The sequence below is a fragment of the Squalius cephalus genome (genome assembly GCF_949319135.1).
Source record: "Squalius cephalus genome assembly, chromosome: 5".
Taxonomy (NCBI): Eukaryota; Metazoa; Chordata; class Actinopteri; order Cypriniformes; family Leuciscidae; genus Squalius; species Squalius cephalus.
In genome coordinates this window covers 48,146,715-48,162,209 of record NC_137126.1, presented here as the reverse complement: position 1 = coordinate 48,162,209, position 15,495 = coordinate 48,146,715, and the positions used below count along the sequence as shown (strand labels likewise).

The window sequence follows — 15,495 nt, the reverse complement described above, 5'->3', positions numbered from 1 at the left end:
TGATGTCCTATATAATTTTATACAGCCTATTTGACAGACTTGTTGCACTTAACTGTGTTTTCCTTTTTTGAAGTGATTTAGATTTATCGGCTAATATATCAGTTAGTGGCTTTCAAATATAAAGAGTTATCGGAATTTTTCATATCGGTGCAACCCAAACATTTATGCATTTGTAACTGCAGGTTTAATGTATTTGTCATGTTTTTGAAAACTCTCTTCTGATCACCAAGGCTGCATTTATTTAATAAATACAGTAAAATATTGTGAAATATTACAGTGCAGTGTTTGATTGACAGGTGTGTAGCTGCTACTTTAGGATGCATTCGTGTTTTCACTGCAAATGCGATGCTCACATGCATCTCAATACCAGGTGAATAACGGGGTCTGCATTGAGTGTCTTCTGTGTCTCGCCCCTCCAGACGTGCCTGCGGGAGTCAGACGGCAGTGATGAGGAAGACTCTCTGTCCAATCACAGCGAGGATCGCTTCAGTGAGGGCAGCTGGGACCGCGTCGAGAGGAAGGACACCGAGGTGAGGGATCCACACTCTTTCCTAACGCCTGTTTCACACATACTCCGTTTGCAGTGCGTATTCGTTTCCGCACCCGTGTTAACCGGTTACAGCATTCACACTGCGCGCAGATACGGTCCGTCAATGCGTTCCTGGATCGGTGTGTATACAGCAGTGCAGAGACTGTTATTTCTGCTGTGCTGCATGCGCTAAACTAAAGGGATAGTTCACCCAAAAATGAAAATTAGCCCATGATTTACTCACTTTATAATGGGAGTGAATGGGCATCATTTTTTTGTGACCATTCGAGTGCATCTATCCATCATAAAAGTGTCCCAAACGGTTGGTGTAAGAAGAAATATCCATATTTAAAACTTTATAGGCTAAAATAGCTAGATTCCACCAGGACATTTTTTAATATAACTCTGATTGTATTCGTCTGAAAGAAGAAAGTCATGTACACCTAGGATGACTTCAGTGTGAGTAAATCATGGGCTAGTTTTAATTTTTGGGTGAACTATCCCTTTAAAGTGACGGCACATGGTCCGTGGTCAAAATAAACACAGTTTGACATTAAAATGTCGTTATCTCACCATAAATGCGTTTAATTAAATTACACTGCTATTTTTCACAGTCATATTTTTACTTTAAGCCTGGGGTAAAGCACAGAAAGGCCAAACACTTGCCATGAGTAGCAAAAATAACTGATGCGGTCAAAGTTTAAATATTTATTATTGTGAAATGCACGGTTTGTTATTTTGTGTGGGCAAGGCATCTCCGCATGAAGTGATAATCACGTGACCGGCTGGTGGTCCGAGAACTACACAGAACAAGAACGCTGCACAATTGATGACACTCGCCATTGAAGTGAAGAAACAAAGCATGAGAGTCAGCTGTTTTTGTCAATTGTAAGTTTTAATTGACTATTTGTGATTTTAACATAAGAAAGGTACGTTTAAATGTTTTTGCCACTTGCTCAAGCAAATGTATATATATATATATATATATATATATATATATATATATATATATATATATATATATATATATATATATATATATATATATTAGGGCTGTCAAACGATTAATCGCGATTAATCGCATCCAAAATAAAAGTTTGTGTTTACATAATATATGTGTGTGTATGGAGTATAATTATTTTCTATATATAAATACACACACATGCATGTATATATTTAAGAAATATTTGCATGTATATACTGTGTATATATATTTATATTATATATAATTTATATTATATATAAATATTTTATATATAAATAACACATTTTTCTTAAATATATATGCATGTGTGTGTATTTATATATATAAATAAATAAAAGTAATGCATTGAATAATATTTGTTTAAATTTAGTGTTTAAACGTGAATAAGTCTATGAAAGACTGTATAACTGTACTGTGTACAAAAAGAGAATTGCAATTGCAAACTTTAGTAACAACTTTTGGATTTGAAATAAAAATAGTGAGTAAATGTTGTGTTTGTGGTATACAGCGGATCAGTTGCGCACTACAAACGGAGTGTGTGTGAAACAGGCGTAATGCCCCTCAGTTGTTCTCAGTGCTCCACACACACACTGCAAACGGAGTGTGTGTGAAACAGGCGTAATGCCCCTCAGTTGTTCTCAGTGCTCCACACACACACTGCAAACGGAGTGTGTGTGAAACAGGCGTAATGCCCCTCAGTTGTTCTCAGTGCACCACACACACACTACAAACGGAGTGTGTGTGAAACAGGCGTAATGCCCCTCAGTTGTTCTCAGTGCACCACACACACACTGCAAACGGAGTGTGTGTGAAACAGGCGTAATGCCCCTCAGTTGTTCTCAGTGCTCCACACACACACTGCAAACGGAGTGTGTGTGAAACAGGCGTAATGCCCCTCAGTTGTTCTCAGTGCTCCACACACACACTGCAAACGGAGTGTGTGTGAAACAGGCGTAATTCCCCTCAGTTGTTCTCAGTGACACTAATATCCTGGTTCCCGTGTCTCAGGTCACCAGATGGGTCCCGGATCACATGGCTTCTCACTGTTTCAACTGCGACTGCGAGTTCTGGATGGCCAAGCGTCGGCATCACTGCAGGTGGGTCTCGTCCTCAGACCCCTCACACACCACACACACTGGACTGCACTGACCGCCTGTGCATCATGTGTAGAGAGCAGAAATGATTGAACAGCTGAACATGACTTGCTGATTGTATTTAGTAAATGTACTGAATTTCACAACAATTGATTTATCACATATAATTAAAATAACTCATTTAATCAGTGCTTATAAGATTAAAGAGTCCTGTTTTTGATGCTTGTACGTTGTTGTTTTTTATTATACATTTGTCAGATTTGATTTTAAACTTTGATAGAATATTTGATTGGATTAATAGCATCGTATTTGATAAAATATAGAATTTATAGATTAATATGTGATTGGTTGGTTAATTTTATTATTAGTATTATTGATATACTGTTGAAGTATTACTAATATTTCAGATTAGCTCTTATTTATTATATACTTTAATTTGTTTAGCTTTTAGTAATTGTGTTACTTGCTTTGAACATTTTTATAGTTTTTTTTTATATCTAAATATTTAAATAAATATTTCTATTTAGTTTATTTTTAGTCATTTTAGTACTTCAACTTAGTTGAAAGTGCAAGTTTATCATGTAATATTTATAATTTATTTTAGCTTTTTCAATTTTCCGAATACGTTTTTGAATAGTTTAAGTTAACAAGAACAACACTATTTATAGTGCATGTCATTGATTAGTTTGTTGGTTTACTGTATTTGAATTTAGGATTTATATGTAATCGCTTGGTTAATTTATAGAATATTAGTTTAGTTTTATAGCCAGTGTTAGTTTTAGTATAATTTATAGTATTATTACTATTTTGAATGAGCTTTTTTAGCTTTCGTTAAGGTTTTGCAGTTTTGTTGCTTGCTTTTTTTAGTAGTTTTGTTAAATATTTCCATTTTAGCTTTTCATTTTTGTTTCAGTTTTAGTTCATCAACTTAAAAAATTACAATTAGAAATGTTGCTACTTGGTTACTAACTGAAAGAAGTTTAAGTTTTTCATCTAATATTGATATTTTGTTTTTGCTTTAATTACTGGAAACATGTTAGTTAACAAGAACAGCTCTACTTGCATGTATGGCACATATGATTAATTGCTTGATTGCTTGATTGATTGATTGTGTGGTATTCTGGCAGGAACTGTGGTAACGTGTTTTGTAAAGACTGCTGCCACCTGAAGCTGCCCATCCCAGACCAGCAGCTTTACGACCCGGTTCTGGTGTGCAACACCTGCTACGACCTCCTGCTGGAGTCCCGCACGCGAGAACTACGCTCACAACAGCTCAAGAAACCCATCGCCACTGCGTCCAGCTGAGACGGCCAATCACAGCGCGCGTGTGCAGACAGATGCCCGTCATTTAGAGGAAGAGCTGCTCTCGGCCTCCTCCCCCCCAGACGCACGAGGAGGGCGATTTTGAGTCCAGATCCGCTGAGACTGATCGACTTGAGGAAGAGGATGGATGAAGTCCTGAAAAAAAACGAGCGCGGTTTGTGATGGAGGGGCGTTTTGAAAGTGAACTGATTGAAAGCTTCTCTGGTTGAGGACATAAACCGAACCCATCTGGGGTTCAGATGCACAGAGAGGCGTTTCTTCATCTCAAAAATCATCTTGTCACACACACACGGCCCCTTACACATCACCAATGAAACACACACACACACACACACGTAGGACAATCACCTCCTCCCCTCAAAGCCCCATACGTGTCCATCAAGAGGCTCACTATTTAAGATGAAAATCAAGCTGCTACACTATTTAAAAATGAAATAATTCTACTTTTGTATCCTTATTATTTTGTGCACTATGGAGGGGATTCGAGACCAAAATGGAGAAATCTGCAGTTGTTTACTTGCTGTTGTCTGCTGATATGAAGCTTGAATGTATAATTTGGTTTCATTTGTATTGTTTTGGAGAGGTTTCTGGGCTGCCGTTACTGAACAAGCTGCCGGTTTGCATTGCTTTGATTGCAGTTTTGTGGTGTTAATGGGGCAGTGCACAGAACGGATGTATTTTTCTTGAGCTTTTTCTTTTATTTTCAGCCACTCCCTTCAAAACGGCGCTTTAGCTGAACTGTGAAATGTTCTTTTCACTCTCATTTTATGTGAAACAAACACACACACACACACAACTAACTTTTAAATGCCAAACTCAAGTTCCCAACATGTCAGTAATATATAGACTTCCATCATGTTCATCTGGCTGGTTGAGCGTCTGTAGCAGAAAGAAAGAAAGAAAAACAGAACAAGCTGAACATTTATGCACCGTTAATGTGTATGTTGTTGTTGTTGTACGTTACGGTAAAACTATAGCCATGTTGCACTGCTCTATTTCAGAATCTTTAGCCAGAATACTAGTGTACTAGTTTCTTTTCTACAACTTCATCTGAATAAACCAATGACAGTAATTTTACAACATCTTGATTTAATCTCACAAGTTGGAACGGGTGGATCATTGGAAACTGAAAAAGGACTTTTGCATTCGAGGGTTTCACGTCTTTGTTCGCTCCTGTTCTCAAAATGTGTCTTGTGAACGTCACACAATAGAAATGCATATTCAAAATAAGTGCTATGCTTTATTTTCCCGCCCTTTCTTTCACGTCGTCCGCGTCTTCAGGCCCGGTTCCCTTCATTCATTGTGTGTTTTTAATGGTGAACCTCTCAACAGTGCCATGTGTTTTTGTTTTGTTTTTTCTTATGGATTCACCGTGTAACTTTAACATGTTCAGTGGTACAATAGCTAGATGCTTAACAGCGAGAAAATGATTGGTTGAGAATCGATGTTGGGATAAAACAGGATAAAACACTGCTTTGCTTTTTTTTTTTTTTTTTGTCTGATGGTTTAATTTTTCATTTTCATTGTGTTTAATGAAGGACACATTTTGAGTTAAAACATTAAAAAGGAACCCAGAAATGTGATGTATAGTTATTTGGTCTGTAATAGTGGCTAAAATCTGTCACTTAGTGAATAATTGTTGTAAAGATATGCATTGTACAAGTTCAATCCCATGGGTTAAATAAAAAGATACGTCTTTATCAGCCATCTGTGTCCAGTGTTAAAGTGTAACTTTAAAGAACCGCTTTTTATTACAATGCAAATGCAAAATTATTTACTTGTGAATTTCTCGGCCCATGAGCGTCTCGGAGAACGTAGTTTATTCTTGCATCCAGGAACAATACATCATTATGACTAAATTATGCCATATGATATATATAATTATGACATTGTGATTGTTGTCATGTCATTATGACCAGGAAGTCAACAGCATTATGACTAAAAGTTTATTAAGTATTTCCTCCTAAAGCAAGGCGGTATTTGATAGCAGACTGGTGGGCGTGGCCTTGGATGGCAACATGCCCAGTGCATTATGGGTGTTGAAGTTTTCCTATCTATTTGCCAAAAGGGAAGAAACTAGTCCTTTTTTCCTGTTTTCTGTAGTCAGGAAGGACTGATATCAAAAACGTTTTTCGCCTTTCTACTGTATAGGCAGCCAAGTTTTATTAATCTCATTTTGCCAGTGGTGAGGTATGGATATTCATCCTCTTTCCATTATGAATTTGTTCAAAATCATGCTGTGTATGGAGCTTGAATACTAAAATAAGCTATTAGCATTTTTTCTTTTAAATGCAGCCATTTATTATTTTTAACATTTACATTTAAAACAAAGAAAATCCTGTCATCAAGACCTGTACAGCTTCTGAACTTTTACAGCGTTTATTAATTGGTTTGTTCACTGCATTTATAAATAATAAAGGATACAAAACTTGATTAAAAAAGGTAACGCTTTACAATAAGGTTTCATTTGTTAACATTAAATACATGAACCATTGACGGATTTTGAGATGACGTACTGCATTAAATCCAATGTCTAGTGGATGCATGCTTTATTATCTCCCAAACGGATCATTTCCAGTTCTGCGAACTTTGGTTTATACTACTCGTGTGCTTAAAGTCTATGCAAAACGTAAAAAGGACATTATAAATCAAGCTATCTTAAAAATTAGGAAATGGGGCGTAAATCAATCAAGAACTTTGTGGGATCCTAAAGTTAAGCCAAAGGGTCTCTTAGGTGGTCATTTGAACATACAAAGTATAATATCAAAAGGTGATCATCCTTCATTCATCATCCTTTACTGGACTTTAATTGAGATTTTCTTTGGTTATCTGAGACAAGGCTTCATGTAAACCGCATCAGCAGCATTAGAGACCTGGTTTTATTATAACTTTTTATTAGACCTGGAGTTATTATTAATGTGAAAACTGGTAAATCGCTTGGTCAGATTTATGGATTTGGAATGTATTGGTCTGAATCTTATTCTGTCACCACAAATGTCCTTTGTATTCATTTTAATTTATCATCCTCCCTCTTCTAATAGTCGTTTTTATGAAAATTTTAAACAATTATTAAAACTGTGACATTTTAGGTGTCAGGTGAGAGAGACTCAAGAAGAAGTGACAACATGTAGAAGCAACAGGACATTTCTGAATGGTTAGTTGATGAATTTATGAAGCTGATGTGTAGTTATCTTCTAGTCATTGATTAGCATATTCTGTCTTGATAATCTATAAGTCGTGTTCAGGGGGCGGGGTTTATGTAAATTCTAGGGTTGGTGATGTCACTAACCCGGGAGGAATGTGGTGTAGTCTCTACCAGCCGTTTGTTGTAGTCCTTAAAAAGAGATTTCTTTAAAAGCAAATATCTCCCTTTGCTTTGAACTTTGAGCGTTGTAACTTTGCAGATGTTGTTTATGCTCAAACAGCAACATTACACACTAACTTAAGTTAGACAAGTCAAATCATAGTCAATCACCCCTTTAAAATCTTTTAATATGTTAACAGGTCTCTCTGAACACAATTTGATTTAGTGGCTAGAAAAGTAATCTAGTAAGAAATTTAATTCATTAGCTAGGAAATATGATTCTTATGGCATCCCAAAACAAACTAGATGATTTCAGAAGTGCGGTTCATCAGATTAAATTAGGTGATTTATTAATAGGAAAAGACAGTCTAATATTCTCCAAAAAATTAGAGAACACTATTAAGTTGCAAATTTAGCCATTCAAATATTAGGGTTAATTCAGATATTTTAAAAATGACGAAAGAACTGGATCTTGCTTTAAAAACTACTAATAGATCAAAGTTAAGTCATGATAGATAACATTGTGTTATGTTAAAGAGCAAGGTGGTAAAGACACTTTACTATTTTTGAATTAATTAAAAGGAAATAAAAACGAAGAAGATAGACGTCACTTGAATTGATAGTGAATGGGAAGCTGACTAAGAATTCAGCTGAAGTGGCTGAAGCACTTAATCATTATTTTACTGATTCTGTAGTCACAATTTTCCCCTTGAGTAAACAGAAATGTGTCTAGCTAATACCGAGGAACAAGGCTGTCACTGAATCAGACAATAGCATCTCTTAAATCATCCAGAGCAAAGGATAAGGATATGGATGCAGTAATGCTTAAAGAGCTCAGTGAGTCGCTAGTTAATCTTACCAGCAACATGATCAACCTTAAAGGGATACTCCACTTTTTTGGAAATAGGCTCATTTTACAACCAGACAGTTTCTGGTCTCATTGACTTCCATAGTATATTTTTTTTCCTACTATGGAAGTCAATGAGACCAGAAACTGTCTGGTTACTGATATTCTTCTAAATATCAGAAACTCGGCTGAATGGATTCGAAAACGGTAAAACTCAACTGTTTAACTTGTGACAGGCGATGTAGGACACCGTATCATTGCATTCAGACCGAGAGCAATGATTGGATGAACATTTGTTGGTCGTAAGACTTCCACAGAAGATATATGTACATTTTTATTTTAATTTAGAACACTTCTATAATTGATTGCTAGTTTCAACCAGTATAACAAAAAGTGTTAATGAAAAACATTGCCTACCCTATCTTTATTTTAAATTCATATTATGTATTATATTCATTTTAAAAATGGTATAAGGGAATGAGGCATTTTTTCTTCTCTCATTTATGCCACTGTTTGTCAGTTCTCATGTTTCTTTGATGCTATTTTTGTGATTTTTATTGATTGTTTCCCCTAATTTATGCCATTGTTTCATTGTTTGTCAGTTCTCATGTGTCTTTGATGCTATTGTTCATTCATTAGCATTGTTGCACCAGTGATTCAGCAGGAGGATTCGCTGTATTAGACAGTGAATGTACAAGCGACGTAGTTTCACCAAAGATCATCTCTGGTTTCGCTTCTATTTGATAGAAAGAAGGACTAGTAAACTTAAGAGACACGTCATTCTTAGTGTGTAGCATTTTATCAACATTATAAGGGCAACAAAGACCTTTTTTATTATCAAAGGGCCATACAGGAGGAGGAATCAATAGCCGCGTTTCCACTGTCGGGCTGCTAGTGCGTGCCAGGGCCAGTCGCGTTTCCACTGTCACTTCCAGGGCTTGATCGGGCCTCGTCGGGGCCAACGGACAGTTTCTGGCCCCCCAAATACCTTGGTCCAAAGCGGGCCTGGTCCGACAGTGGAAACGCGGATAATGAGGTTCATTGGGTGTTTCTCAAAACCAAGAATGCAAAGAAAGGACTTGTGTTCTTGGGGAGAACGCTCTTGCTAGTTGTTCTTGGAAGAATGAACTCACAAGGTGTCGAGCACACAGAACGCCGCTGACAGTTTGAGACGATGTGTTCTTGCTGGTATTGCGCAATAATACCCCCGCACAGACGCCGTCTGCAGTGCCCAAACATAACGAGAATTATTGACGATAACAGCCAGGCTTTACCGCCTAAGCCTACCCTCAGCTCAAGAGATTACTCTACAACTGTACACTAATATATATTCATAACAATAAAGCTACTACGCTGGAGATTCTCACTTCGAAAACGTTTGAGTGCATTTTCGATTCGCCATAAATTTTCGAAAAATGCCAATATTTGAAATCTAACGTACACAGTTGATTTCTCACATCAAATGTTCTCAGAATTGAATTTAGTGATGAAATAGCGTACGAATTTGTAGAAAAACGACTTGCTGTATTGACCTCTCGTTCCTCGAATGCCGAAATGAGTGCTGGGATATTTCTGCCGTCAAGTGCTCTGTTCCAGTCCACTTTTAGACACGCACTTGCAAACTTCCCTATGCACTTCCCCTCGGGGGAATCCCTGCCGCCATTTTGAAGTGCCTTCCACTTCGTGAAGTGGACGAGGGAAGTTTATATGGACAGACCCTCGTTCCCTCGATTTTGACCGAGGGAGCGAGTCCGCTTCAAATGTACACTTCAGGCACCTATATGTCCCACAATGCAGTACGATTGTGACGTCACCACATATATCGTCTAATCACCACCACACAGACAAATCTATGATATATTAATTATAATTTTTTTAATTTAAAACAACCCAAACACACCTATAAACATTTGGATGCTGCATTAAACAAATTCTTAAAGGGAAAATTTTTTAAATAATAAATCAACTCCACAGCTGATTCCAAGCGATGAAGGGCTTAGGACGTTCCAGTTCAGCCCATTGCAGTTTCCGCCAGTAGTGGGCACTCGCAATGACGTACATCCGAGTGAACGAGACGAAGGGAAGTTAGCGAGTGAAGGGCATGACAATTTTGGACTGGAACGCAGCAAAGTTCACACAAAAACCGTTGCATCCTCGGTTTGATGGGCGTGTCAAGAACACTTCCGGGATTTTTAACCGTTCTTGCCAAAATGCAAACTTGTGGACGGTACTTGGGCAGCGACTGATGACGTTTCACAAGTCCACAAGAACACAAGTACAGACAAGAACGCATATTGAGAAACGGCCATTCTCATGTTACGCAGCACGCTTGAGCCTCAGTTAGAACCACTGAGGTTTGTTCTCACGCACTAAGGCAAGTATGTTGTTGAGCTTCTGTTTATGTTCGCTGATCAATGTTCATTTGTGAATAAAAGCCTAAATTCGAAATGTTCAACATATAAAGTGATCGAGTCTCTTCTTCAGAAAGTTTGGACCAAACTGCTCAATTCATATGGATTCGGTTTTTTACGATCTCTTTATGAACTTTTTGAAGTGAAGTGTCAATGGAGGGACAAAAATCATTCAGATTTCATCAAAAGTATCTTCATTTGTGTTCTGAACGCTTTTTGACTTTCTTCCCACATTAATTTCACACGTCTAGTACAATTATGTGGTTTTGTTTTATTAATACAGTGTATACTTTTTCCTTGATATACCCCGAAAGAATGGAAGTGAACTGTGACAACATGCCCCATAGGTGTTGCACATTGTAACATGACCATATGAGAGCTAAATGCTATCTGATCTAATAAAATAAAAAAATAACACAAACTAAAATATTTTCTCAATAACATACAATTATTAACTTTTTCAAATAAAATAATGGCATTTTTTAATAATTAAAAATAAACAAATTTTTGAGTTTGACAATGAACACACCAGAAAACACTGCTATACAACATAGTTCAAAACATAATAATAATTCATTTCTGAACACTGACTCTCAGTCTTCACCTTTTTCTCAATAGAATTCATAAATGTATCGAATAGAATAGCAATAGTTCTAACAAGGGCTCACTGTAAAGCAGTGTGACAACATGCCCCACCAGCACAACTGGGATTTAAACCCGACTAGTGTCTTCTGCCAGTAAGCAAAGCTTTAAGAACTATATCAACTGTTAAATAACATATTGGATATTAAAATAATATCAGATTTGTCTCATTTGAAATAAACACAAAAAAATAGAGATGACAAATTAACATAAGTAAGAATTGTACTTTTGCTATGGTTAAATAAATGTTAAGTGATATCTTCAAAAGATTTCAGAATTTTGGCACATTTATTTCTCTATATAGTGTTGATATGGCAACTAGTAAACACACTAAGTTTCGTTACGCTACAAAGTTCCGTCATGTGTGGAAGTTAGTGGCGGAGATTTTGATTCTTTCAAGAGATTCGTTCATTTTCAGTTCGTTCACCAAAATGATTCGTACAGATTCGTTCAGTGACCATTTCTTCATATTACATAAAAAGAGTGTCTTATGTGTTATGACTTAAGTCTACTTGCTACAACAACAAAAAACTGATTTGTCTTTATTAAGATGTGTGCCTAATCTACTCATTAAATGAATAAAATACGTCTAAATAAGTGGTTCAGATGACCAAAGCACAAGGTTTTCTTGCATAATTAACATTTTAATTGTTTGGTCAGACATTTACACATTCATAAATCTGGGATGTTGTTAAACGTTGAGTTATGTTCTGTATGTTAAATATGAATATAAAGAATCGTATGTGCACAGTAGGGCCTATAACTGTACTTTGCATCCACTTTCTGCTGATTGATTGCTGAACGAGATTGACTCACATGCTAATTGCTAAATGACGGTGTAATTTACAACTAGCCCCGCGTTACGTTGTGCCCCACTATTAAATTATAGATTTTTTTTGGGTGAACCAACCCTTTAACACAGACAGGGTTCCCACACCTTGGTTAACTTCAAAATCAATCCAATACCCTCAAATTCAAGGACTTAATGTGGGGACATATTTGTTTTGTTCAAGTACAACACAAAGTAGCCTACCTCGGGAAACACTAACTAACACATAAATGCTCGTAACTAACGTAAATTAAGCAAGCTAGTATTCATATACACCCATTTTCTCCACAGACTGATGAATTTTAGTGAACACCGAATGGAAGAATGCACAACGAGCTTAAACAGTGATCCAGAAGTCCCACGAAGTCTTCAATATCACTAGGCTACCGACATTTGTATGAGTTTATAAGAGCACAGTTATAAGCAAAGCAAGGCTATAAAAGCGGACTGAGTTTACCTGTTCGGCGTGATGACGTTTTTTTGGTCATCGACAGCCTCCGTAGTCCCATTTTAGACACTTTTTCAAGACACATATTATATAACAGCTTAAAAAAATCACGACTGGGGTATTTACTGATGTATTTTACATCGAGAAGTTATACTTATGAGAAGTATACTGAGCTTGTGTCCACCACAGACCTTATTTCAGCCATTTAACCAAAAACCCATGGACTTCGGGACAATAGAAACGAAAGTGCTAAAATGCTAACTCGTTTTGGACTACAAAATTTACGTCATACCTGCACCACTTTACTAAAGAATTGTTAAAATCCCTGAGAGAAAAGTGAATGGAAAAAAATACATCTCGAAACAAGAAAAAGTGGACGATCACTGATGTGCTCACAAAACTTGATGTAGGCCTAATAGAAAATAGCCAATAAATCTGAATCAAAATGAGCTTTATTGCCAAGCCTTACACATACGATGAATTATGCACAGACAGCGAAAATAAACAGATAATAAACATAAAAATACACAATATACAAAACAGACAATGTGCTCTACTGTATGTGGGTCATTGACGAATAAGGTTTTTAAAAGTGTAAAAAAAATAGAATGGAGATATAACTATATTTGAAACCCTTTTTTTAGTTTACCTAGGTGTTAACAATAAGATTTTGTGGTTTGTACAATCAATTAACACTGTTTTTTGTCATTTTTTACCAGACGGAAAAAATGTCACCAAAAAAGTCATTCGGTTTAACCACTGATTTGAAAGTTAAAAACTGATTTGACATTGATGTTGAGATAGTATATAGTGTGTACCACAGAAGAAATATTAAAACAAATTATCACTGATCTCATAAATGTAATCATTTATTGGACTACTCTAAACACTCCGACATATTCAAGTAAAACATTGCACAGGGAAAGGAGAAAAAAGAGCCTTATCTGCTTTATATTTGTATTATTGTAGTTCCTTTAGTTATTAAAAACAATATTATTCCATTTAAATATTTACTATATCGGTTTTACCGAATGACCTTTTGACACTTCAAAATCTTTAAAATACCTTTATATGTAGTAAAATATAATTAAAACCTTTTGGATTCAGTGAAAGAGATCAAGTTGTACTACCTTACATACTTTGGATGTTATGTATTTGTTTTTTTATTATTATTATTAAGGCCTTTGGACAAAAAAAATGACCCGTCACATCATTGACCCATGTACAGTATACAAATTTAAGTGAATGTAAATAAGCGTTATGGTGTGCTAAACAAATATAAGTATACATAGTGTTCTGTAGGCTATTGTGCACATTGTTTATGAGGTAGATGGCCTGAAGAAAGAAACTTTTAACAATAAATACATAAACACAATTTAAAGTACTTGTACTATTATTAGTAGCCTACTGCTGTATTATTATAATATGGCATATAATAGGCTATTGAACAGTTTTGAGTAATTTTGACTGAATTGTGTTGTCATGTCTTCACCGGCCATTAGATGTCACCAAAGCCAAATGAATGATTATTTTGCTCTCGACTGGTCAACTCTTTATAACGGTATGCTTGAGGATAAAGCAGGTGTTTACTCGGATGAACTTTACACGAGATATAATAATCTCCCATATCCGTGCTATAAAGTTTATGAACAGCACAAAACAACTAACCTATAAAACAATGGGAAGTGCATTTTCATCTGAAAATCACAAATAACGTTTACAGCACGTATGACTACAGTATGGTACACATTAACATTAAAAGGCAATAAAAGTAAAACAATAACAATAATTCAACACTTCCTACTTCCTGGCAGAACTTTACTCTTTTTTTTTTAATGATAAAATGGACAGAAATAGCTAGTGAAGGAGTCATTATTGAAGGATTTCACTTGAAATATTATAACAAGTGCAATTTTTGAGGTTATTCATGCATGAGTGAAAACTTTAAGTAGTAATAAAATAAGAAATAATACAAATATAAAGTTTGAATAAGATGAGCTGAGACGTAAAGGACGTGTTTTTGTCATGTGCTGCAATGACAGTTTACCTTAAAGCGAGCCAAGACTGAGCTGACCGAAGGTAGTTATGTAATATATCATGGTCAGTTATTCAGAGAGTTATTCAGGTTGAAACCTCTAGATCAGTGAATCGTGAATCTGAGAATGATTCCTCTGATGTGCAGCTGGATTTCCTCTGTAAGAAGTTATTTTAACTGTATGTTGATCTGGATAAGAAAGAATCTTCTCACTTATAATAGTGTGCATTGTTGATCATTTGATTTACAATATCATCACTATTAACTTCCACTGTATAATCAAATTCTGATGGATAGATAGATAGATAGATAGATAGATAGATAGATAGATAGATAGATAGATAGATAGATAGATAGATAGATAGATAGATAGAACAATTGATAGATAGATAGATAGATAGATAGATAGATAGATAGATAGATAGATAGATAGATAGATAGATAGATAGATAGATGATAGATAGATGATAGATAGATAGATAGATAGATAGATAGATAGATAGATAGAACAATAGATAGATAGATAGATAGATAGAAAGAACGATAGATAGAACGATAGAACGATAGATAGATAGATAGATAGATAGATAGATAGATAGATAGATAGATAGATAGATAGAACAATTGAACGATAGATAGATAGATAGATAGATAGACAGACAGACAGACAGACAGACAGATAGACAGACAGATAGATAGACAGATAGATAGATAGATAGATAGATAGATAGATAGATAGATAGATAGATAGAACGATAGAACGATAGATAGATAGATAGATAGATAGATAGATAGATAGATAGATAGATAGATAGATAGATAGATAGACAGATAGATAGATAGATAGATAGATAGATAGATAGATAGATAGATAGAAAGAACGATAGATAGATAGATAGATAGATAGATGGATGGATGGATGGATGGATGGATGGATGGATGGATGGATGGATGGATGGATGGATGGATGGATGGATGGATGGATGGATAGATAGATAGATAGATAGATAGATAGATAGATAGATAGATAGATAGAACGATAGATAGA

At 35.7% G+C, this 15,495-nt stretch overlaps 1 protein-coding gene across 6 annotated transcripts in view; it reads left to right on the top strand.

Annotated features, from left to right (window-relative positions):
* mtmr4 (myotubularin related protein 4) overlaps positions 1 to 5,636 on the top strand; it is a 99,287-nt gene extending 93,651 nt beyond the window's left edge. For all 6 annotated transcript variants that reach the window (XM_079871840.1, XM_079871839.1, XM_079871838.1 and 3 more), the window contains 3 exons: positions 420 to 530; positions 2,523 to 2,611; positions 3,736 to 5,636. In XM_079871840.1, coding sequence (XP_079727966.1) covers positions 420 to 530; positions 2,523 to 2,611; positions 3,736 to 3,913 — 378 coding nt within the window. In that variant the 3' untranslated portion in view covers positions 3,914 to 5,636. The remainder of the gene's footprint in view (positions 1 to 419; positions 531 to 2,522; positions 2,612 to 3,735) is intronic.
* Positions 5,637 to 15,495: the final 9,859 nt, after the last annotated feature.